We start from the raw sequence: 22,325 nt of genomic DNA, 5'->3' as shown, positions 1-22,325 counted from the left end.
TGGCCCCGCGCCCGGCCGCCGCGCAGTCCCAGCAGTCTGCTCCAGGCCCGGGGCTGCGGGTTCCTCAGCGGACCGAGGAGGCTGGGAAAGGTCAGGAGTTGTTTTTTTTTTAATTGGGGAGGGGTCCGATTTGGGGCATCTCGCAGCTCGCTCCTGGGGGACTGCTGGGAGGAGGCGGCTAGGGGAGGCAGGGAGAGGCTGGGTCAGGCCGAGGGTGCGGGGCGGGTGGCCCAGGCGGAGTCGGGGTATAGGAGGTGCCTTCCGCCCCACCCCCCACACCAGGTAATTTTCCTACGACGCGGTGGGGGTGCGTCCCTGGCCCAGCGCTGCGCGGGGCGGGGCGCGGGGCGCGGGGGCGGGGCCTGGTGGGCCGGGGCGGGGCCTCACTTCCCAGGCAAGCGCAGGTCCAGGCTGTGCAGCTTTGGCGGCCCAGTGGATCGTGCCGCGGCGGCCGAGCGCAGGTGACCGGCAGGAGGGGGCGCGGGGAGCGCTGGGGAGGGGGCGCGGCTGGGCGGGGGCTGCCGGGAAGGCTCCTGGGTTCCGGGTCGCGCCGCAGTTGCCGAGGGAGGCCTGGCACCGACCAGGCCCAGGCCGCCGAGCTTGCCCGGGCTGTGCTGCGCGGCTGCGAACGGGGGCTGGGGTCGCCATCGATGTGCAGGGGTCCGAGCCCAGACTTTGGGGGGCATTTTAAGGCACAGCGTGGGAAGGGGAAGCTGCAGACGCGCTGGCGGACTTGGGGCTGACGGAGCCCAGCTGCGGGGCTGGGGGTGGGGGTGGGGAAATAGGAAGGGCCCTTCCCTGTCGCCCACCCTCTTGCCACTCCCACCTAGGCAGGAGATCATGTCCTCTGAGATCTTGAGAAGGTGGCTGGAGCCCTTTGGACCTCCGCGGGAGGCAGTGATAATTAGCTTCCTCCTCTCATCATGTTCTGAGGATGGGAGAGAGGATGGTGACGGCACCGGAGGCCTGGGGTGCTCTGCCCGGCTGCGCATTATATCCCCATTAAAGACTGGCCTACTGAAAAAGGCTGGCCCTGGAATCAAAGAAGATCCAGGCTCCTTCCTTCTCTGCCCTTATTTTTGACCTTGGGCAGTGCCTTCCACCTCTGTTGTGAGAGGCCAGAGAAAAAAATCAGAGCTCACCTTTTATTAAAGTACCTGATGTGTCCCAAGCTCCTTGGACCGCCCCAGTGACCCCTGGAGGTAAGGCATCCATTTACGGAGAAGGAAACTGAGGCTGGGAGAGGCACCATGCTCTCCCGAGATAAATGGCAGAGCAGGGATGAGGCCTGCAGCATAGCTTTTCAACAGCTACAGGAGGGTGTCCAGAAGCCACAAGCCATGGCTGTGGGGAACATCAACGAGCTGCCCGAGAACATCCTGCTGGAGCTGTTTACGCACGTGCCCGCCCGCCAGCTGCTGCTGAACTGCCGCCTGGTCTGCAGCCTCTGGCGGGACCTCATCGACCTCGTGACCCTCTGGAAACGCAAGTGCCTGCGAGAGGGCTTCATCACTGAGGACTGGGACCAGCCCGTGGCCGACTGGAAGATCTTCTACTTCTTACGGAGCCTGCACAGGAACCTCCTGCACAACCCGTGCGCTGAAGGTAAGGTACAGGCTGGGTCTGGCATGCCTCCAGTACACACACTGTCATGACACCAGGAACATGTATTGAGCACTTAGTATGAGCCGGGTACTTTGGATGGTTTAACACCTTTACTCCTCTCACAGTAACCCAAAGAGGTAGCTACTGATAGTGCACACATTTTTCAGATGGGCAAACTGAGGCCAAGAGTGGTGTTTCTTATTCTTATTCTACTCTTTTTTTTTTTTTTTTTTTTTGAGACGGAGTTTCACTCTGTCACCCAGGCTGGAGTACAGTGACACAATCTTGGCTCACCGTAACCTCTACCTCCCAAGTTCAGCCTCCCAAGTAGCTGGGATTACAGGCATGTGCCACCACACCTGGCTAATTTTTTTTTTTTAGATGGAGTCTCACTCTGTTGCCCAAGCTGCAGTGCAATGGTGCGATCTTGGCTCACTGCAACCTCCACCTCCTGGGTTCAAGCGATTCTCCTGCCTCAGCCTCCCAAGTAGCTGGGATTACCGGTGCCCACCACCATGCCCAGCTAATTTTTTGTATTTTTAATAGAGACACAGTTTCACCATGTTGGCCAGGCTGGTCTCAAACTCCTGGCCTCAAGTGATCCGCCCACCTCTGCCTCCCAAAGTGCTGGGATTACACGTATGAGCCACCACGCCCGGCCTCTTATTCTACTCTTAAGATTATTTCCCCAGTGACCTTTCCTAGGCAAGGGAATGTTGGCTAACTGAGACTAATTCTGCTCAAGACACAAGGCCAGGAAGTCAAAGCCATATTTTGTTGGCCTAGTTTCTAGGCTCCAGGGTTGGGCCTACTGACATGGTCCCAGAGGGCCAAAGGGGTTTTGCTTGTGGAAGAATGGGAGATCCAGTCTTCTTCTCAGTATGTTACAACAACAGGTAAAGCAGGGCTTCTACTGATCCTTGCTTGCTGTGTTGTTGGGTTGACACTGGGATGGCATGGGAACCTCATTTTCCACAACTTGACCAAATTCTGGAGCAAAATGATAATAAAACCACTCCTCCAAGCTGTCCATGAGCCAAATCTGGCTGAGGCATTAATAATTGTTTTAATAATTGTTTTTACATTTTTAAAGGGTTATAAAAAGAAGAAGAAACAACAAAAAAATATACAATAGAGATAGTTTATGGCCCACAAGTCCTAAAATATTTTTGCACTTTGCCAAAAAAGCTTCCCAGCCCCTATTCTTACTCCAGTTTACAGAGGAGACAACTGAGGCTCAGAAAGGAAAAGCAACTGGCCTGAGGTCACACAGCTGAGTACTGGTAGAGCTGGGACTAGACCTAGGTCTCTCTGGCCCACATCAGAGTGTTCTCCATCACAGAAGGCATCTGGGCTGGGTGCAGTGGCTCACACCTGTAATCCCAGCACTTTGGGAGGCCAAGGTGGGTGGATTATCTGAGGTCAGGAGATCGAGACCAGCTTGGTCAACATGGTGAAACCCCGTCTCTACAAAAAAATACAAAAATTAACCAGGTGTGGTAGCATGCACCTGTAATCCCAGCTACTCGGGAGGCTGAAGCAGGAGAATCACTGGAACCCAGGAGGCAGAGGTTACAGTGAGCTGAGATCAAGCCATTGCACTCCAGCCTGGGTGACAAGCGAAACCCTATCTCAAAAAACAAAAACAAAAAAAGTTTTTGTGTTTTTAAAGGGTTATAGGAAAAGAAACAACAACAAAAAAACTATACAATAGAGAAAGTATGTGGGCCACAAGTCCTAAAACATTTTGGCACTTTGCCAAAAATGCTTCTTAGCCCCTATTCTTACTCCAGTTTACAGAAGAGACAACCAAGGGTCAGAGAGGAAAAGCAACTGGTCCAAGGTCAGACAACCGAGTACTGGTAGAGCTGGGACTAGACCCAGGTCTGTCTGGCCCACATCAGAGCGTTCTCCATCACAGAAGAGGTCTGGTCATTCCCATCACCATGTGTCTCAGGGCCCCCAGGGAAGTCACCTCCCTGTGCCTGCAACACAGGAAGCACCTAATACGTGGTGGGCACTGTGATCTGCAGCGTCCCACAGCACAGGGCTTGAGGGCAGCCGCCAAGATGCGGGCAGAGGAGTGGGGAGGAAGGGACACTTGGGAGAAGGTGGCCACTGAGGGGCTTCCCTTCAGTGTGAACTCTGCTTTTCCATCAGAGGGGTTCCAGTTCTGGAGCCTGGATATGAATGGAGGTGATGAGTGGAAGGTGGAGGATCTCTCTGGAGACCAGAGGAAAGAATTCCCCAATGACCAGGTCAAGAAATACTTCGTTACTTCATATTAGTAAGATCCGGGGACTTGGGGTAGGGGAAAGCCCAAATCAATTTACCCTGGGGTCTCTCCCACTCTGGAAGGGGCAGTCCTAGCCCCTCACTGCCCTAGTGGTGAGCCCAGCCCCTCCCACCCCTCTGCCTGCCCCCAGCACCTGCCTCAAGTCCCAGGTGGTGGACCTCAGGGCCAAAGGGTATTGGGAGAAGCTGATGGATATCACACGGCCGGACATCGAGGTCAAGGACTGGTGAGTGCCTGGGGCGTGGGTCTGGGGTGGGGCATGCCAATCAGGTGCCCCACCCCCGCCCTGCCCCCAATCTCCGAGGCCCTGATGGGCCCTCCCTCTCCCTGCAGGTTCGCAGCCAGGCCAGATTGCGGGTCCAAGTACCATCTGTGCGTTCAGCTCCTGTCGTCCACGTACGAGCCTCTGGTGACCTTCCAGCCAGACCCAGCGACCATCCAGCAGAAGAGCGATGCCAAGTGGAGGGAGGTGCGTGGGACTAGGGGGCGGGGGCAGAGGCAGATCGTCCAAGGCTGAGGCTGTGGTCAGACGGGGCCAAGGTTCAGATCCGAGCTCTGCACCTTCTCACCTGTGCTTCCAGTGCTCTGAGCTTCACTCACTGCTTCTGTAAAATGGGTATAGTTTCCCTCATAGAGCTCTGAAAGAAATCAGTGAAATGATGCTAGCGAAGCCAGGGCCAAAAAATATTCCAAAAGGTTGGCAGGGCACGGTGGCTCACACCTCTAATCCCAGCACTTTGGGAGGCCCAGGTAGGCAGATCACCTGAGGTTGGGAGTTCAAGACCAGCCTGACCAACATGGAGAAACCCCGTCTTTACTAAAAATACAAAATTACCCAGGCGTGGTGGCGCATGCCAGCTACTTGGGAGGCTGAGGCAGAAGAATCACTTGAATCCAGGAGGCGGAGGTTGCAGTGAGCCAAGATCGTGCCATTGTACTCCAGCCTGGGCAACAAGAGCAAAACTCCATCTCAAAAAAAAAAAAAAAAAAGAAAAAAAGAAAAAAAAATTCCAAAAGGTTGACTGACTGTTACTAATTACTAGTATTGATTATTACTGTTTTCTAGACTGGGGTCAGCAAATATTTGTTTGTTTGTTTGTTTGTTTTAATTTACTTACATATTTTTAGGGACAGGGTCTCTGTCACCCAGGCTGGCGAATCCATAGCTCACTGCAGACTGAAACTCTTAGGCTCAAGTCGTCCTCCTGCCTCAGCATCCTGAGTAGCTGGGAGTACAGGTGTGCACCACCACTAATTAAAAAAAAAATTTTTTTTGTAGAGATGGAGTTTTGCTTTGTTGCCCAGGCTGGTCTCGCACTCCTGGCCTCAAGTCATCCTCCTGCCTCAGCCTCCCAAAGTGCTGGAACTACAGGCATGAGCCACTGTGCCCAGCCCTAGCAAATGTTTTCTTAAAATGGCAGATATGAATATTTTAGCCTTTGCAGGTCACATTGTCTCTGTCACAATTACTCAACTCTCCAACTCTGCTGTTGTTGTGTGAAAACAGCTCTAGACAATATGTAAACGAATGGACATGGCTATGTTCCAGTAAAACTTTATTTATAAAAACAGGCAATGGGCCTACAGGCCATCGTTTACCAACCCCAGCCCCGTCCAATAGAACTTTCTGTAGTGATAGAAATGGTCTGTGTCTATGCTATCCATAAGGTAGCCAGTAGCTACATGTGACCACTGAACAGTTAGTAAAAGCCAGTTCCTAGTACAACTGAGTACCTGAATTTTTTATTTCATCTAATTTTACTTAATTTTTTTTTTTTTTTTTTGAGACGGCGTCTCACTCTGTCACCCAGGTTGGAGTGCAGTGACGCGATCTCAGCTCACCACAACCTCTGCCTCCCGGGTTCAAACGATTCTCCTGCCTCAGCCTCCTGAGTAGCTGGGATTACAGGCACGCGCCACCACACCCAGCTAATTTTGTATTTTTAGTAGAGACGGGGTTTCTCCATGTTGGTCAGGCTGGTCTCAAACTCCCGACCTCAGGTGATCCACCCACCTCGGCCTCCCAAAGTTCTGGGATTACAGGCATGAGCCACCATGCTGGGCACTTTTACTTAATTTTAACTTAAATAATACATGTGCCCTGTGATGAGTGTATTGGACATCCTTTGGCAGCTTGCAGTTTCTTTCCATTCCTTTGGGCTGAATGATAATCCTGTGGAGTAGACCAGCAGGATTTTGCTCCATTTTATAGATGAGGAAACTGAAGCACAGAGAAAGGAATTGGTCTGTCCCAAATCACAGAGCTCGAACTAGAACTCCACTGATTTCTAGTCTGGCACCAAGAACTCAGCCCCTTCCTTGTTCCCCTGCCCCCCTCAGGCAGTGCCACACTCAGAGTCTGCTCCCACTCTTTTATTTGTAAGGCTCATTTTCTTTTATTTCTTTTGTTTTTTAGAGACAGGGTCTCACTCTGTTGCCCAGGCTGGAGTGCAGTGACGTGATCACAGCTCACTGCAGTCTTGAACTCCTACCTTAGCCTGTACTCCTGCCTCAGCCTACCTAGAACTACAGGCACACACCACCATGCCTGGCTAATTTTTTTTTTTTCTTGTAGAGATGGTATCTCACTATCTCTGGTTTGCGACCAGACTGGTTGCAAACTCCTGGGCTCAAACAACCCTCCCACCTCAGCCTCCCAAAGTACTGGGATTCCCAGTGTGAGCCGCCACACCCAGCCTGAGAAAGCTCCCTTGACCTTTCTCCCCTCTCTACCTGCCCCGCCAGGTCTCCCACACATTCTCCAGCTACCCGCCCGGCGTCCGCCACATCTGGTTTCAGCACGGCGGCGTGGACACTCATTACTGGGCCGGCTGGTACGGCCCGAGGGTCACCAACAGCAGCATCACCATCGGGCCCCCGCTGCCCTGACACCCCCTGAGCCCCCATCTGCTGAACCCTGACTGGTGAACAACTGCTGTCAGAAAAGGGCTGGGCTTGGGAAGGGGAGGCGGAGGCCAGGCATCCCCAGACCTCTAACCCTTGCCCCTAGCCGCCTCTTCTTTGTGGAGCCTCTCAGTGTGGGCAGCCCTCACATGCTGGGGTCGGGTCAGCTCTCCCCGAAAGGTCGTGACCTGAATGATGGCCGGGGAAGCCTGCATGTACCCCTTTCAGAGACGGAGCACCTGAGGTGTGGGAGGTGCAGCGTGTTCCCCTGGGCCCCTCAGAAAGTCGAGCTTGGAGGCCAGCCTGGATCTGTCTCTCCCTTCCCCTCCTGGGACCGTTCTACCTGTATTCTTTGACCCTCGGAGCAGGGACAGGCAAGACAACTGGCAAGCTTGCAGCTGCCCTGATGGTGCAGGTGCAGGGAGGTGACCATGTAACTCCGACCAATCTGGGAAGTAGAGGGTGGGCTTGTGGGCCGTGCTCTGCCTCTGTCTGCTGCTCCCAGTCTCTCGCTCTGCCTGCCTGCTCAGAAGAGGTGGCTTTGGCCCAGAGGCTCAGGCCGGGACTGAGATGGGCAGACCTAGGGCAGGGTGGGGTCCAGGTCAGGTGTGGACTGTCCTCACTATCAGTGGAGCCCCAGAAGCTAGATGGGTACCAGGTGTGGACTGTCCTCACTATCAGTGGAGCCCCAGAAGCTAGATGGGTACCAGGTGGGGTCAGGTTCCCAGAGGACTGAGGGAATCCTGCACAGGATGTCCCAGGGTAGGTGGGGAGCAGGGTTGGGACCTGCTCTGACAGCTGGACACGTGAGCCCTGGATGAGTGTGGTAGGGGGTTTGAAGGATCCCCTGTCCACCTCCGAAATCCAGGCCAGGCCCCCTCTGGCTTGGAGAACATTCCAAGCCCCCACCCCCCTCTAGAACTGCCATTCCCAAGACCTCTGTCTCCCAGCCAGCTACCCTTGGAACTTGCCTCTTGTCCTGCTGGAAGGACAACAGTGTTCTCCTGACCTCGCCTTACTGCATGCAGCCAAATAAAAGGTGTGCCCAGTCTAACCTGTGCCCTGTGGTTTCTGGAAGGAAAGGCAGATTTTAGGTGGTCCTGCCTGGACCTGCAGATGGTACAACGGCATGGCTTCTGTCTAAGGTACAGAGGGGTTGGCATTTCAGGAACCAGGCCATCACGGAAACAGGTTCATGGGCAGACCCCGCAGTGAGTGCAGGTATCTCACCTGGCAGCTGTCCAGTACTGCTGGCTTCCTCTGGAGACCCAGCCACAGGCTGGGGTTGGGGTGTGTGGACATCTCCGAGCAGCCCTTGAGTCCACCTTGTGCCAGATCAGCAGTGCCACCCAGGCTCTGCCTCCTGTTGTTACTCTTTGCCAACAGCTTTACTGACATTGGATGAAGCAGAAGCATTTAGAATGGTGCCTGGCACACAGTTGGTGCGTGATATGGTTAAGCTTTGTGTCCCCACCCACATCTCATCTTGAATGGTAATCCTGGGTGTTTAGGGAGAGACCTGGTGGGAGGTGATTGGATTATGGGAGCGGTTTTCCCCCATGCTGTTCTCATGATAGTGAGTGAGTTCTCACGAGATCTGATGGTTTTACAAGTGACGGTTTCCCCGGCTCCCTCCTGCCGCCATGTGAAGAAGGTCGTTGCTTCCCCTTCACCTTCCACCACCATGATTGTAAGTTTCTTTTTTCTTTTTCTTTTTTTTTTTTTTGAGATGGAGTCTTGCTCTGTCGTCCAGGCTAGAGTGCAGTGGTGCAATCTCGGCTCACTGCAAGCTCTGCCTCCCAGGTTCACGCCATTCACCTGCCTCAGCCTCTGGAGTAGCTGAGACTACAGGCGCCTACCACCACGCCCGGCTAATTGTTTTGTATTTTTAGTAGAGACGGAGTTTCACCATGTTGGCCAGGGTGGTCTCAATCTCCTGACCTCGTGATCCGCCCGCCTCGACCTCCCAAAGTGCTGAGATTACAGGCATGAGCCACTGCGCCCAGCGATTGTTTCCTGAGGCTTCCCCAGCCATATGGAACTATAAGTCGGTTAAACCTCTTTCCTTTATAAATTGCCCAGTCTTGGGTATTTCTTTATAGCAGTGTGAACATGGACTAATCCAGTGCTCAATAAGTACTCCTTACATTTAGCTATCTCAGTCAAGGGTGAGCTAGATAAGGGCTTTGGCCAGGGCAGGATCACCACCCACCAGCCCATGGCAAACTGCAAAAGGACGGCCTTCCACGGAGAAGATGTAGCTTTCATGTGCGTCCATGTGAAGAGACCACCAAATAGGCCTTGTGTGAGCAACATGGCTGTTTATTTCACCTGGGTGCAGGTGGGCTGAGTCCGAAAAGAGAGTCGGCGAAGGGAGATAGGGGTGGGGCCGTTTTATAGGATTTGGGAAGGTAATGGAAAATTACAGTCAAAGGGGCTTGTTCTCTGGTGGGCAGGGGTGGATCTCACAAAGTACATTCTCAAGGGTGGGGAGAATTACAAAGAACCTTCTTAAGGGTGGGGGAGACTACAAAGTACATTGATCAGTTAGGGTGGGGCAGGAACAAATCACAATGGTGGAATGTCATCAGTTAAGGCTGTTTTTACTTCTTTTGTGGATCTTCAGTTACTTTAGGCCATCTGGATGTATACGTGCAAGTCACAGGGGATGCGATGGCCTGGCCTGGGCTCAGAGGCCTGACAGTAGCCCTGACTGCAATTAATGTGTCCTGGGCCAGTCCCCTTGTGCAGTGCACAGCCTGCACAACCCTTGGTGGTTGCCTGAACAAGGTGCTTGCTAAATATTTGTTGACTGATGGAAGAAATTCATGAACTTAATCCTGACAAAAAAACCTTAGAGGTTTTTTATTTTTTGAGACAAGGTCTGGGTCTGTCGCCCAGCTGCAGGGCAGTGGTGCAGTCTCCGCTCACTGCAGCCTCCCAGGTTCAAGCGATTCTCCCACCTCAGCCTCCGGAGGAGCTGGGATTACAGACGTGTGCCACCATGCCCGGCTAATTTTTGTATTTTTAGTAGAGACAGGGTTTTTGCCATGTTGGCCAGGCTGGTCTCGAACTCCTGACCTCAAGCGATCCTCCCCCACCTCGGCCTCCCAAAGTGCTGGGATCACAGGCGTTAGCCACCTCCCAGCCCCTCAGGTTTTTTACCTTTGAGTCTATGAAGCCTGCGGAGATCACGCCCTAGGGAAAGAAGGAGCCCGCTGGGTGTCAGCTCCTGCCTCTAGGGAAGGGACCGCGGGTCAAGGATGGAGCCCTGGGCCACATAAGGAAGGAACTAGTGCGGAGGTCCGGGGACCAGCCGCCCGTTCGGGAGCTTTTGCCCTGCGGAGGAGGCGGGTGCAGGTGTGGGTGCTGAGCCGCCCGCCGCCTGGAGGGGGAGACAGCTTCAGGACACGCAGGCCGCAGCGAGGGCCCGGGCCCTGGGGACCCCAGGTTCGTCTTCCCGCGGCGAGGGTTAGGCGCCGAGCCGAGAGGGACGGCAGCGGTGTCCGGGGCGGGGGTGGGGACCCAGCGCAGCGCGTGACGCGGCGGCGGGGCCCGGCGGGGCCCGGCGGGGCCCAGCGACGAAGACGCCGAGGCCGTAGGCTCGGGCCGACCCGGAGCTCCGCCGCTGCGCCCAGGTCGCGTCCCCGGGGGGACGGGCGGCGGGCGAGTGGGGAGCCGGGGTCTCCGGCGCCTGGGCGTTCACGGAGCCTGCGGGCGCTGGTCCAGGCGGCCAGGGGTGGGGGGCGCGGGCGGCTGGGCCCGGACTTCGACTGGGGGCCTGGCCCCGGGGCCACCCAGGCGGAGGCTCTGCGGCCGCCTCCACCCTGGCCACATCCCGAGGCCGGCGCCGGGTTCGGAGAACTGTCAGGGGACCTCCAGGCCCCCACACGCCTGCGAGATCCGGCGCCTGCCTTTCCCCAGCCACAGTTTCTGTTTCCGAAAAACCGGTGAAGTAACAATGCCACCAGAGCTTGCTGGGAGGGTGGGTGCGGAGAAGGCGAGCACGAGACGCCGGGCCGGGCAGCTGGGGACCCCGATCGGTGTGAGAGGGCTTCCTAGGGCTGGCATGGACTTCCCCACCACAAAATGCCCCGGGCGGGGGCGGGGAAGGGGCACAAGAAAATTCGGACTGGGCCAGAGACCAGACTTCGGTCACCACGGTGGGAAGCTATTGGTGCCTAGATGTCTCTAGCTTGGAGCCCAGTGACTTTTATTTGGTCTAGAGTCTAGACAGTGCCTTTAGAAGTTGCCAGCATTTATTTATTTATTTATTTATTTATTTATGGCAGAGTCTTGCTCTGTCACCCATGCTGGAGTGCAGTGGCATGATCACGGCTCACTGCAGCCTCGATATTTATTTATTTATGGCAGAGTCTTGCTCTGTCACCCAGGCTGGAGTGCAGTGGCATGATCACGGCTCACTGCAGCCTCGACTTCCTGGGCACAAGCGATCCTCCTGCCTCAGCCTCCTGCGTAGCTGGGACTACAGGCACGGGCCACCAGGCCTAGCTAATTTCTTTTTTTTTTTTTTTTTTTTTGAGACGGAGTCTCGCTCTGTCGCCCAGGCTGGAGTGCAGTGGCGCGATCTCGGCTCACTGCAAGCTCCGTCTCCCGGGTTCAGGCCGTTCTCCTGCCTCAGCCTCCCGAGTAGGGGCCTGCAACCACGCCCGGCTAATTTTTTGTATTTTTAGTAGAGATGGAGTTTCACTGTGTTAGCCAGGACGGTCTCGATCTCCTAACTTCGTAATCCGCCCACCTCGGCCTTCCAAAGTACTGGGATTACGGGCGTGAGCCACCGCGCCCAGCCTTTTTTTTTTTTTTTTAAGACAGATTCTCGCTCTGTCGCCCAGGCTAGAGTGCAGTGGTGTGATCTCGGCTCACTGCATCCTCTGCTTCCCGGGTTCAAGCGATTCTCCTGCCTCACCCTCCCGAGTAGCTGGGACTACAGGCGTCCACCACCACGACCGGCTAATTTTTGTATTTTTAGTAGAGACGGGGTTTCGCCATATTGGCCAGGCTGGTCTCGAACTCGTGATCTTGTGATCCGCCCACCTCGGCCTACCAAAGTGCTGGGAATACAGGCCTGAGTCCACGCGCCGGACCTAATTTCTCTTTTTCTAGAGACAGAGTCTCACTATGTTGCCCAGACTACAAGCATTTTTAATTGACAAGTTTTACATTTTTTTTCAAATGCTTACAGTTGCTTCTCAGAACTTAGAAGACTTGGCCACATTGGGTTTTTTGTTTGTTTGTTTGTTTTCCATCAAAGCATTTTTCTTTTATTTTTTTGAGACAGTTTTGCTCTGTTGCCCAGGCTGGAGTGCCATGGAGCAATCATGGCTCACTCTGCTCCAGCAGGCTCCTTCTTTTCCTAGAGTGTGACCTCGGCAGGCCTCATGGACTCTAAGGTAGAGAATCTCTGAGGGGCTGGGTTCGGTGGCTCACGCCTGTGAGCTACTGCAGCCTTGACCTCCTGGGCTCAGAAGATCCTGACGCCATAGCCTTCCAAGTAGCTAGGACCACAGGCACTCGCCACTATGCCCGGCGAATTTTTTCACTATTTATAGAGACAGGGTCTCCCTGTGTTGCCAAGGTTGCAAAGCCTTTTTTCTTTTTTCTTTTTTGAGATGGTGTCTTGGCACTGTCACCCAGGCTGGAGTGCAGTGGCACGATCTCGACTCACCACAACCTCCGCCTCCCGGGTTCACACAATTCTCCTGCCTCAGCCTCCTGAGTAGCTGGGATTACAGGCGCACACCACCACACCCGGCTAATTTTTTTGTATTTTTAGTAGAGACGGGGTTTCACTGTGTTGGCCAGGCTGGTCTTGAACTTCTGACCTTGTGATCCGCCCGCCTCAGCCTCCCAAAGGGCTGGGGTTACAGGCTTGAGCCACCATACCCGGCCTGCAAAGCATTTTTCATGAGGCACAAGTACCTCACCTGTTTTCTCTGCCATGTAAAGTGTTCCTCCCTGGGCAGGAGCGAACATGCACCCACCCTCCTGTTTTTTGAGATGGGAGCTTTCAGAAGACTATGAACTGCTGCTTTGGCCAAGCCTCTGTGGAAAATCAGAAGAGGCCACAGCAAAAGGCTGGGTACAGTGGCTCACGCCTGTAATCCCAGCACTTCGGGAGGCCAAGGCGGGTGGATCACCTGAGGTCAGGAGTTCAAAACCAGCCTGGCCAACATGGTGAAACCCCGTCTCTACTAAAAATACAAAAATTAGCTGGATGTGGTGGCGGGCGCCTGTAATCACAGTTACTTGGGAGGCTGAGGCTGGAGAATTGCTTGAACCCGGGAGGTGGAGATTGCAGTGAGCCGAGATCACGCCATTGCACTCCAGCCTAGGCAACAAAAGCGAAACTGTCTCGGGGTGGGGGGGAAGAAAAAAAAAAAAAGAGGCCAGCAAGGTTCTGTTTCCCTGCTTGTAGGTGGAGAACATTCTCTCCTCATGTGTAAGCAGATGAGGCCCACCTGAGTGACAGTGCAGAGCCCTGGCTGCCGGCCAACTCCCACCTACCTGGGGTAAGTACCTGGGATCCCCTTAGAGAACTAACCAGGTGCCCCCAGGGACAGATTCAGGCCAGGGCTGTGGCACTGCTTGAAGTTTTCCAGAACCTGTGTGCAATGCAGAGGTACAGGGAAGACAGTGTTGACAGCAGGTTTGTGCTGACAGCAATGCTGACTGAAGCTCTGTGCTTCACTTGGTCCTCCTGGCCCTTCCAGGGACGGGACAGTTACCCCCACCTTTTCACAGCTTCCCAACTAGTCACTGCAGACCAGGATTCAAACCCAGGCAGTCTTCTCAGCCACCCTCCATCTGATTTTTTTTTCCAGCCATCTCCAAGTGGATTCTGGCCTGACACCAAAGGCAGCTCAGCTCAGCAGGGTGTTGTGGGGGCTTCCCATGGGGTTGTTTTATCACATGTGACTTCCAGGCCAAAGTAAGCTTCTGGAGATAGGAAGGTGGTTTCTCAGCGCTAGCCCACCACTAAATGAACATTAATGAGTCTGGGATGTAAAACTGATTTTATATTCTGGCCGGGTACGGTGGCTCACGCCTGTAATCCGAGCACTTTGGGAGGCTGAGGCGGGTGCATCACGGGGTCAGGAGATTGAGACCATCCTGGCTAACACGGTGAAACCCCGTCTCTACTAAAAATACAAAAAATTAGCTGGGCGTGGTGGCATGCGCCTATAGTCCCAGCTACTCGGGAGGCTGAGGCAGGAGAATCACTTGAACCCAGGAGGCGGAGGTTGCAGTGAGCCGAGATTGTACCACTGCACTCCAGCCTGGGTGACAGAGCAAGACTCTGTCTCAAAAAAAAAAAAAAGATTTTATAGTCTAACAGTGAATCCAGAGCATTAAAATAACAATCACCAAAACCCTCACAGAACTTTGCAGACAAGCGTGGCCTCCACAAAATCTTACAGTCCACCCAACCCACTGGCTTTAAAATTAAGCAATTTTTTTTTTAATTGGGGAGGGGCCTTTTAAAAAATGTGTCTCTAAAGACTTTACTATTTGTATTGCACTCTTCTGAATGTGTGTCCCATGACTACTCTTTCCACTGAGGGGGTACTGTTTACTGGAAGGACCCTCAGCCTCAGAAATGCTCTTTTGTGGGTTTTTTTTTTTTTTTTAGCCAGTCTTGCTTGGTTGCCCGGGCAGGGGTGCAGTGGCGTGATCATAGGTCACTGTAGCCTTGAACTCCCAGGCTCAAGGGATCCTCTGCCTCAGCCTCCCAAGTATCTGGGACTCCAGGCATGTGCCACCACACCTGGCTAATGCAGGGTTGGAGAGGAGTCCCTGGCCTGGTTCCCTGGGGACCTGAGGGCCCACCTCCCTGGTCAGGCTCATAACTACTGTTGTCCCCACAGGCCATGGATGCTCCCCACCCCAAGGCAGCCCTGGACAGCATTAACGAGCTGCCCGAGAACATCCTGCTGGAGCTGTTCACGCATGTGCCCGCCCGCCAGCTGCTGCTGAACTGCCGCCTGGTCTGCAGCCTCTGGCGGGACCTCATCGACCTCATGACCCTCTGGAAGCGCAAGTGCCTGCGAGAGGGCTTCATCACCGAGGACTGGGACCAGCCCGTGGCCGACTGGAAAATCTTCTACTTCCTACGGAGCCTGCATAGGAACCTCTTGCGCAACCCGTGTGCTGAAGGTGGCATGGGGGCAGGGTGGAGGCTGCCACCGGGCTCGTTCCTTCCCATCCTTGGGCCTTGGCACTTGAGATTCCCACACTACCTGGAATGTTCTCTAACCCTAAACTCTCACCTCACTCCCTTGGTTCCTTCTCATTCTTCAGGTCTCAGTTCAGAGACCTGCCTTGTGCTCCCAATCTAAAAACAGCACTCTCCACCTCTAGCATAGCACCCCCATTTCATGCCCTGTAACACTTTTCACAAGGCGCGGTGGCTCACGCCTGTAATCCCGGCACTTTGGGAGGCCGAGATGGGCGGATCACCTGAAGTCAGGAGTTGGAGACCAGCCTGGTCAAAATGGCAAAGCCCTGTCTCTACTAAAAACACACAAAGTTGGGCATGCTGGCCCACGCCTACAATTCCAGCTACTTGGGAGGCTGAGGCAGGAGAATCACTTGAACTTGGGAGGCAGAGGTTGCAGTGAGCCGAGATGGCTCCACTGCACTCCAGCCTGGGTGACAAGAGTGAAACTTTTAGTCTCAAAAAAAAAAAAAAATTTTTTTTTTTTCAGAATTTCCTTATTTTTTTTCTGCCACAAACTTCAAGTTCCAGGGACCAAATGGACCTTGTTTGCCACACTATAGCATCCACAGTGACACCTTCACATAGCAGGTGCCCAAGATACGCTCATTGAATGCACAAGAACACTGCAGACCTGCCTGTCCCCCAGAGCTCAGCCCAAGCTGCCTCATGTTGACCAAGGGCCTCCTCTGTGCCAGGCGCTTGTGGGAGGTCTTTACAAATGTACTTATCCATCCTCCTGTTAGCCCTATTATACAGACAAACAAAATGAGGATCCAGAGGGGCCCATGATCATAGCTGAAGGTCCCCACCTAGCCTGCTACATTCTCTTGTATTTCCCAGGGTTTTTTTCCCTTTTCCCTTCCTTCATTTGGTACCTGCTATGTACCAGGCACCACACTTTATATATATATATATATACACATACACACACACACAAGTAGTTGGGATTACAGGCACCCACCACCATACCCAGCTAATTTTTGTATTTTTAGTAGGGATGAGGTTTTGCCATGTTGGCCAGGCTGGTCTCGAACTCCTGACCTCAGGTGATCTGCCTGCCTCGGCCTCCCAAAGTGCTGGGATTACAGGCGTCAGCCACCGCACCTGGCCTATTTGTTTTATTTTTAAATTATTTTTTCAGAGACAGGGTCTCACTCTATTCCCCAAGCTGGAGTGCAATGGCACAATCTTGGCTCACTGCAACCTCCATCTCCTATATATATACACATATACATATATATACACACATATATATGTGTGTGTGTGTGTGTATACATATATGTGTGTGTGTATATATATATATATATATATATATATATATATATTTTTTTTTTTTTTTTTTTTTAATTAGAGACAGGGTCTCACCATGTTGCCCAGACTGGTCTCAAACTCCTGAGTGCAAATGATTCGCCCGCCTCAGCCTTTCAAAGTACTGGGATTATAGGCATGAGCCACCATCCACCCCGGACACACCATACTTCTTGTTGGGGCTCCAGCAGCAACTGATTTTGAGACCTGGTTTGTGTACTTAGAATCCCCTTGCTATCTCTGTACTCTCTTCATCCTCATTAGGATCCTCGGAGATTGGCTGGGCGTGGTGGCTCATACATGTAATCCCAGCACTTTGGGAGGCTGAGATGGGTGATTACTTGAGGTCAGGTGTTCAAGACCAGCCTGGACAACATGGTGAAACTCCATCTCTACAAAAATACAAAAAAATTAGCCAGGCATGGTGGCAGGCACTTGTAATCTCAGCTCCTCGGGAGGCTGAAGCAGGAGAATCGCTTGAACCCAGGAGATGGAGGTTGCAGTGAGCCAAGATTATGCCACTTCACTCCAGCTTGGGGAACAGAGTGAGACCCTGTCTCTGAAAAAATAATTTAAAAATAAAACAAATAGGCCAGGTGCGGTGGCTGACGCCTGTAATCCCAGCACTTTGGGAGGCCGAGGCAGGCAGATCACCTGAGGTCAGGAGTTCGAGACCAGCCTGGCAAAACCTCATCTCTACTAAAAATACAAAAATTAGCCGGGCATGGTGGTGGGCGCCTGTAATCCCAACTACCTGGGAAGCTGAGGCAGGAGCACTGCTTGAACCTGGGAGGCGGAGGTTGCAGTAAGCCGAGATCGCGCCACTGCACTCCAGCAGCCTGGGTGACAGAGCGAGACTCTGTCACACACACACACACACACACACACACACACACACACACACACACACACACACACACACACACACACACACACACACACACACACACACACACACACACACACACACACACACACGGAACCTGGAAGATGCCAGGACAACTGGGGTGGACTCCATTGTGTAGATGTAGAGCTTTGGGCCCAAGATGAGTGACTTCCCCAAAGACGCACAACTGCCCAGCTTCCAGGGTTTGGTCCCGACAGATAAAGGCCTCAAACTCCCCCGCCCCAAATCCCAGAGCCCCCATAGACAGTGCCTGACACTCGGTCCCTCTGCCTGCCCCAGATTCCATTTAGCAGCTGCCCGGCTAAGCTGCCCGCTCGGCGTAATACCACCTGACAGAGCTGGCCTTGCAGCCTGGCCTGCCCGGGGCCGGCAGTGCTCAGTCAAGCCTTGCTGGGATACCCCCAGGTCTGTGCTCAGCACCAGCCCAGCTCCTGGATTTCTGTATTACTCCTCTGGTTCTCTACTGGGGACCCCAGAGCACCTGGAGAATAGCGGGCTCCTGGAGGGGGAGCAAGCGAGCCATTTGAAAAGTGCCCCGGTGGGCCGGTGGCGGCGGCTCACACCTGTAATCCCAGCACTTTGGGAGGCTGAGGCGGGCGGACGATGAGGTCAGGAGATCGAGACCATCCTGGCCAACACGGTGAAACCCCGTCTCTACTAAAAATGTAAAAAAATTAGCCGGGCATGGTGGCAGGCACCTGTAGTCCCAGCTACTTGGGATGCTGAGGCAGGAGAATGGCGTGAACCTGGGAGGCGGTGCTTGCAGTGAGCCAAGATTGCACCACTGCACTGCAGCCTGGGCGACAGAGCAAGACTCCATCTCAAAAAAAAAAAAAAAAAAAAAAAGTGCCCCGGTGATTGCCTGGGCAGCGCTGGTAGAGAAGCACCATTGTCTTCTAAGGTCCTCTAAGTTTGGTGTGAAGAGGATGATCGCCCCCCCTGAACCCACCAGGCCCACCTAATGGAGGTCCACCCATGTTACTACAGCACCCAGCCCAAAGGGTACCTGTTCCTCCACTTGGCACTCTTGCCCTGGGCAGAGGCCATCTGAGCCCTGTGGGAATCTTGGTTCCCATGACCCACCGACAAACCCACAAACCCATCCTCCAGGGCCTCCAACCTGGGTTATGTAGTTAACCAAGGGCCTCTCCCTCCTGGACATCTGGGGTGCCATCTGGGTCAAGTAAGCAGTCTGTGTTGTTAGCCTTTTTTAAAAAATTATTTTACTTATTAAAAAAAGGGGGTGTCGCTATGTTCCCTAGGCTGGTCTTGAACTCCTGGGTTCGAGCAATCCACCTGCCTCGGCCTCCTGAAGTGCTGGGATTATAGGCGCGAGCCACCGTGCCCGGCCTCACATTAGTCTTTGAGGACAGTATTCTCACAGGCCTCTTGTAATGTAATTTTTTTAGAACTGATACTTGGGTATTTCCCAGAGTTCACCGCAACATGGAAGTGAGGAAGGGGTTGGTTTAGAATTTCTGGTAACACGCATTCTTTTCTCCAGCTGCGTGTTAGGAGTGAGGCCAGTTTGGGACTGAGTGAGAGGGACAGAGTCAGATCAGAGCTGATATGGTGAGGACAGGTGGGAATGTGTTGGAAGGGGTGCTTTGTAGGGGTGCTCCAAGGTGCAGTTGGGGTACAATTGGGCTGGTGGGGTACCTTGGCCACACAATGCCCTTGAGAAGGAACAAGCTGGTTAACCCTTTGGTGTCCACAGCCCCAGAGACCTGACCATGAGCAAGTCCTGCCTCCCAAGAGGGTCACTAATGCCAACCACCCTCCCTCCCGCCCTCCCGGGACTAGGTGGGGAGGGTTGGACTTTGAATTTACACAGAGGGTCTCACCTCGGCTTCTGTTCTTCCTAGAGGATATGTTTGCATGGCAAATCGATTTCAATGGTGGGGACCGCTGGAAGGTGGAGAGCCTCCCTGGAGCCCACGGGACAGATTTTCCTGACCCCAAAGTCAAGAAGTATTTTGTCACATCCTACGAGTAAGGCAAACTGAACCTACCAGGCTTGCGTGGAGGGGACAGAGGGTCAGGACACCTTTGCCAAGTCTCAGGCAAAGTCTTCCTAAGAGAAGGCCTCTCTGCAAAGCTCGAGGGAGGTGGCCCCAAAACTTGCCCAGAGTCACTGCTTCCTGGAATCACTCAGTGCTGTGTTCATGGACAGTGGGGGTAGGGATCACTGAAGCAGGCCAGGAGTCCACTGGGCGGTTAAGATAAGCCAGGGCTATCTACAGGCATCCATCCTAAGCTAGGAACTTGAGTTTACAAGAGTGCCCTGGAACAATGGGCCTTTGGACTGGGCTCAAATGCCGCCCAGGCACAAGTGGGTCAAACTCCCTCCTGCACTGGAGGAGGAGCCAGTCAGCCCCAGCCAGTGCCTGTCCCACAGCGGCCAAGGGATACGCTAGGTCCCCAAACCACCTCCCTGGGCTCACAGGGGCTGCCAAGGCCTGGGTGAGGGGGGGCCACGCAGAGCACACCCAGGTATGCAAGCCCCCAACTCTGCTCCCCAGAATGTGCCTCAAGTCCCAGCTGGTGGACCTTGTAGCCGAGGGCTACTGGGAGGAGCTACTAGACACATTCCGGCCGGACATCGTGGTTAAGGACTGGTGAGTAGGGTCCATGGCCTGTGTCCCCACACTCCACATGCTCCTCTTACTGCGCTTCCGAGTGAGACAACCCATAGCAAGTGCCCACTCTGCACGGCAGTGTCCTAGAGCCAGGTAGCCCCGGCCTCTGCCCCTGCTCTGCACCCAGACCCTGCGGCACCTCCTGGCCTCCCCACCACCCTGTGACGTAGTCAGCAGGACACTGTAGCCCCAGTGTGCAGATGAGGAGGCTGAGGCCCCCAGGTGCGCTGTCATGGGCAGGCACGTTTTTTGTTTTTTTGTTTTTTTTTTTTTTCGAGACGGAGTCTTGCTGTCACCCAGGCTGGAGTGCAGTGGCATGATCTTGGCTCACTGCAACCTCTGCCTCCTGCGTTCAAGCAATTCTCCTGCCTCAGCGTCCTGAGTAGCTGGGATTACAGGTGCCCACCACCACACCTGGCTATTTTTTTTTTTTATATTTTTAATACAGACGATGTTTCACCATGCTGGTCAGGCTGGTTTCAAACGCCTGACCTCAAGTGATCCACCCACCTCGGCCTCCCAAAGTGCTGGGATTACAGGTGTGAGCCACTGTGCCCAGCCGACACTGACAGGCACTTGGGCAACAGAGGACCTCAGCCCTCTCTGGACTGGGTGGGAACCCCCAGGTCTCCTGACCTACCTGCCTCCCCTGCCCCTTTCCCTATTCATCCCATGAGTCTTTTTGGAGCTCCTACTCTATGCACAGAACTGTGCCAGGCTCTGGCTTGCCCGGTGGCAGAAGCAGGACCCCAGTTCTAGGCAGGCCCCAGGGCTGCCACTCTGAGGATAAAGGGGCGAGGATGGAGAGGTAGGCAGAGCTGCAGTGGGGAGAGGTGGCTGGGCTGAGCAGAGGGTGAGCTCTGTGCCAGCCCCATTACACAGGCCACCCCCTTGACTCTCCCACTGAATCCACAGCCTGGTCCATTGTAAGTACAGGTGACATGGCTCAGACAGACCAGGCCTCTCTGGAGGGGTCTTTTGATTTTTGAGGTCACATCTTTAGTAGGATGCCCAAAAGGGTCCCTTTTCTCAGATGGGGTAACGGAGGCCAGCATGGACAGACAGCTTACCCCCGGGCCACAGTGGGGCATAGGGAGCGCTGAAGCCAGCTGGGCCTTGCAGGCCAGGCAGAGCAGTGTCAGCTGATGGGAAATGAAGCTCCAAGCTCCAATGTGTAGGTCCCACCTGCCCCCACCCCTGGGGCCAGCCCTCGGTGGCTTGGACACAGGGCTCTCAACTCCTCCACCAGGTTTGCTGCCAGAGCCGACTGTGGCTGCACCTACCAACTCAAGGTGCAGCTGGCCTCGGCTGACTACTTCGTGTTGGCCTCCTTCGAGCCCCCACCTGTGACCATCCAACAGTGGAACAATGCCGCGTGGACAGAGGTGAGGCCTCACCCACTTGCTCTCTCTACCCACTCCTCCCAGGGCCAGGATGGCAGGAAGCAAAGGGCAGCCTCAGGGCCCAGGGTGCCCCTGCTCTCTGGCCTGGAGCTGTTGCCTTCCAGCCTGGGCAGCTCTCTTAGAGGACCTGGCTCCTGCCTTCCCCTCCCCCGTCCCGGTGGTCACTTCCTCTCCCCTCCTCCCGACAGGTCTCCTACACCTTCTCAGACTACCCCCGGGGTGTCCGCTACATCCTCTTCCAGCACGGGGGCAGGGACACCCAGTACTGGGCAGGCTGGTATGGGCCCCGAGTCACCAACAGCAGCATCGTCGTCAGCCCCAAGATGACCAGGAACCAGGCCTCCTCCGAGACTCAGCCTGGGCAGAAGCATGGACAGGAAGAGGCTGCCCAATCGCCCTACCAAGCTGTTCTCCAGATTTTCTGACAGCTGTCCATCCTGTGTCCGGGTCAGCCAGAGGTTCCTCCAGGCAGGAGCTGAGCATGGGGTGGGCAGTGAAGTCCCTGTACCAGCGACTCCTGCCCCGGTTCAACCCTACCAGCTTGTGGAAACTTACTGTCACGTAGCTCTGACGTTTTATTGTAATAAATGTTTTCAGGCTGGGCACGGCGGCTCATGCCTGTAATCCCAGCACTTTGGGAGGCCGAGGCGGGCGGATCACGAGGTCAGGAGATCGAGACCATCCTGGCCAACATGGTGAAACCCCGTCTCTACTAAAAATACAAAAAATTAGCCAGGCGTGGTGGCGGGCGCCTGTAGTCCCAGCTACTCGGGAGGCTGACGCAGGAGAATGGTGTGAACCCGGGAGGCGGAGCTTGCAGTGAGCCGAGATCACGCCACTGCACTCCAGCCTGGGCAACAGAGCAAGACTCTGTTTCATAAAATAATAATAATAAATAAATAAATAAATAAATAATAAATGTTTTCAGTAAAACCAGCCTGGGGTTGGTTTTAGGAGTGGGGAGAGGGGGGTCCCTGGCATTTTGGTGGAGAAGCAGCCCCTCCCCCAGGTTACCCTGGCCATA

The 22,325-nt window shown here is 54.3% G+C and overlaps 2 protein-coding genes across 14 annotated transcripts; both read left to right on the top strand.

The window, feature by feature from the left end:
• FBXO44 (F-box protein 44) lies at window positions 1-7,859 on the top strand. Of its 10 annotated transcripts, XR_008492406.2 has the most exons (8): window positions 315-461; window positions 831-1,202; window positions 1,311-1,605; window positions 3,766-3,892; window positions 4,032-4,127; window positions 4,235-4,370; window positions 6,647-7,463; window positions 7,516-7,859. XR_008492406.2 is itself a non-coding variant. In XM_063659670.1 (7 exons), exons 3-7 carry the CDS (start codon window positions 1,341-1,343, stop codon window positions 6,788-6,790), a joined length of 768 nt encoding a protein of 255 aa, XP_063515740.1. In that variant the 5' UTR covers window positions 1-90; window positions 1,173-1,202; window positions 1,311-1,340; the 3' UTR covers window positions 6,791-7,859. The 10 variants fall into 10 exon arrangements, 8 of the variants coding, with proteins under 8 accessions (XP_063515740.1, XP_054295166.1, XP_054295143.1 ...); XM_063659670.1 differs by lacking the exon at window positions 315-461 and adding an exon at window positions 1-90 and having other exon boundaries at window positions 1,173-1,202; window positions 6,647-7,859; XM_054439191.2 differs by lacking the exon at window positions 315-461 and adding an exon at window positions 15-90 and having other exon boundaries at window positions 6,647-7,859.
• A 2,261-nt stretch (window positions 7,860-10,120) lies between these two features.
• FBXO6 (F-box protein 6) lies at window positions 10,121-22,220 on the top strand. Of its 4 annotated transcripts, none has more exons than XM_054439141.2 (7): window positions 10,121-10,255; window positions 13,242-13,335; window positions 14,692-14,980; window positions 19,125-19,251; window positions 19,782-19,877; window positions 21,148-21,283; window positions 21,490-22,220. In XM_054439141.2, the coding sequence occupies exons 3-7, from the start codon at window positions 14,695-14,697 to the stop codon at window positions 21,724-21,726; spliced, it is 882 nt and encodes a 293-aa protein (XP_054295116.1). In that variant the 5' UTR covers window positions 10,121-10,255; window positions 13,242-13,335; window positions 14,692-14,694; the 3' UTR covers window positions 21,727-22,220. The 4 variants fall into 4 exon arrangements, with proteins under 4 accessions (XP_054295116.1, XP_054295133.1, XP_054295109.1 ...); XM_054439134.2 differs by lacking the exon at window positions 10,121-10,255 and adding an exon at window positions 10,311-10,443; XM_063659657.1 differs by lacking the exon at window positions 10,121-10,255 and adding an exon at window positions 10,735-10,755.
• Window positions 22,221-22,325: the final 105 nt, after the last annotated feature.

The sequence above is a fragment of the Pongo pygmaeus genome, chromosome 1 (assembly GCF_028885625.2).
Source record: "Pongo pygmaeus isolate AG05252 chromosome 1, NHGRI_mPonPyg2-v2.0_pri, whole genome shotgun sequence".
In the NCBI taxonomy this organism is placed as follows: domain Eukaryota; kingdom Metazoa; phylum Chordata; class Mammalia; order Primates; family Hominidae; genus Pongo; species Pongo pygmaeus.
The sequence above is the reverse complement of the archived record's forward strand: the minus strand, read 5'-3'. Positions and strand labels throughout refer to the sequence as shown.

Bases quoted from the DNA above. Each gene is read 5' to 3' on its own strand.
- FBXO44 (XM_063659670.1), top strand. From the start codon at position 1,341: ATGGCTGTGGGGAACATCAACGAGCTGCCCGAGAACATCCTGCTGGAG. The intron at 1,606-3,765 runs GTAAGGTACAGG...CTTTTCCATCAG, and splicing joins GCACAACCCGTGCGCTGAAG to AGGGGTTCCAGTTCTGGAGC. The intron at 4,128-4,234 runs GTGAGTGCCTGG...CTCTCCCTGCAG, and splicing joins GACATCGAGGTCAAGGACTG to GTTCGCAGCCAGGCCAGATT.
- FBXO6 (XM_054439141.2), top strand. From the start codon at position 14,695: ATGGATGCTCCCCACCCCAAGGCAGCCCTGGACAGCATTAACGAGCTG. The intron at 19,878-21,147 runs GTGAGTAGGGTC...CTCCTCCACCAG, and splicing joins GACATCGTGGTTAAGGACTG to GTTTGCTGCCAGAGCCGACT. The intron at 21,284-21,489 runs GTGAGGCCTCAC...TCCTCCCGACAG, and splicing joins ACAATGCCGCGTGGACAGAG to GTCTCCTACACCTTCTCAGA.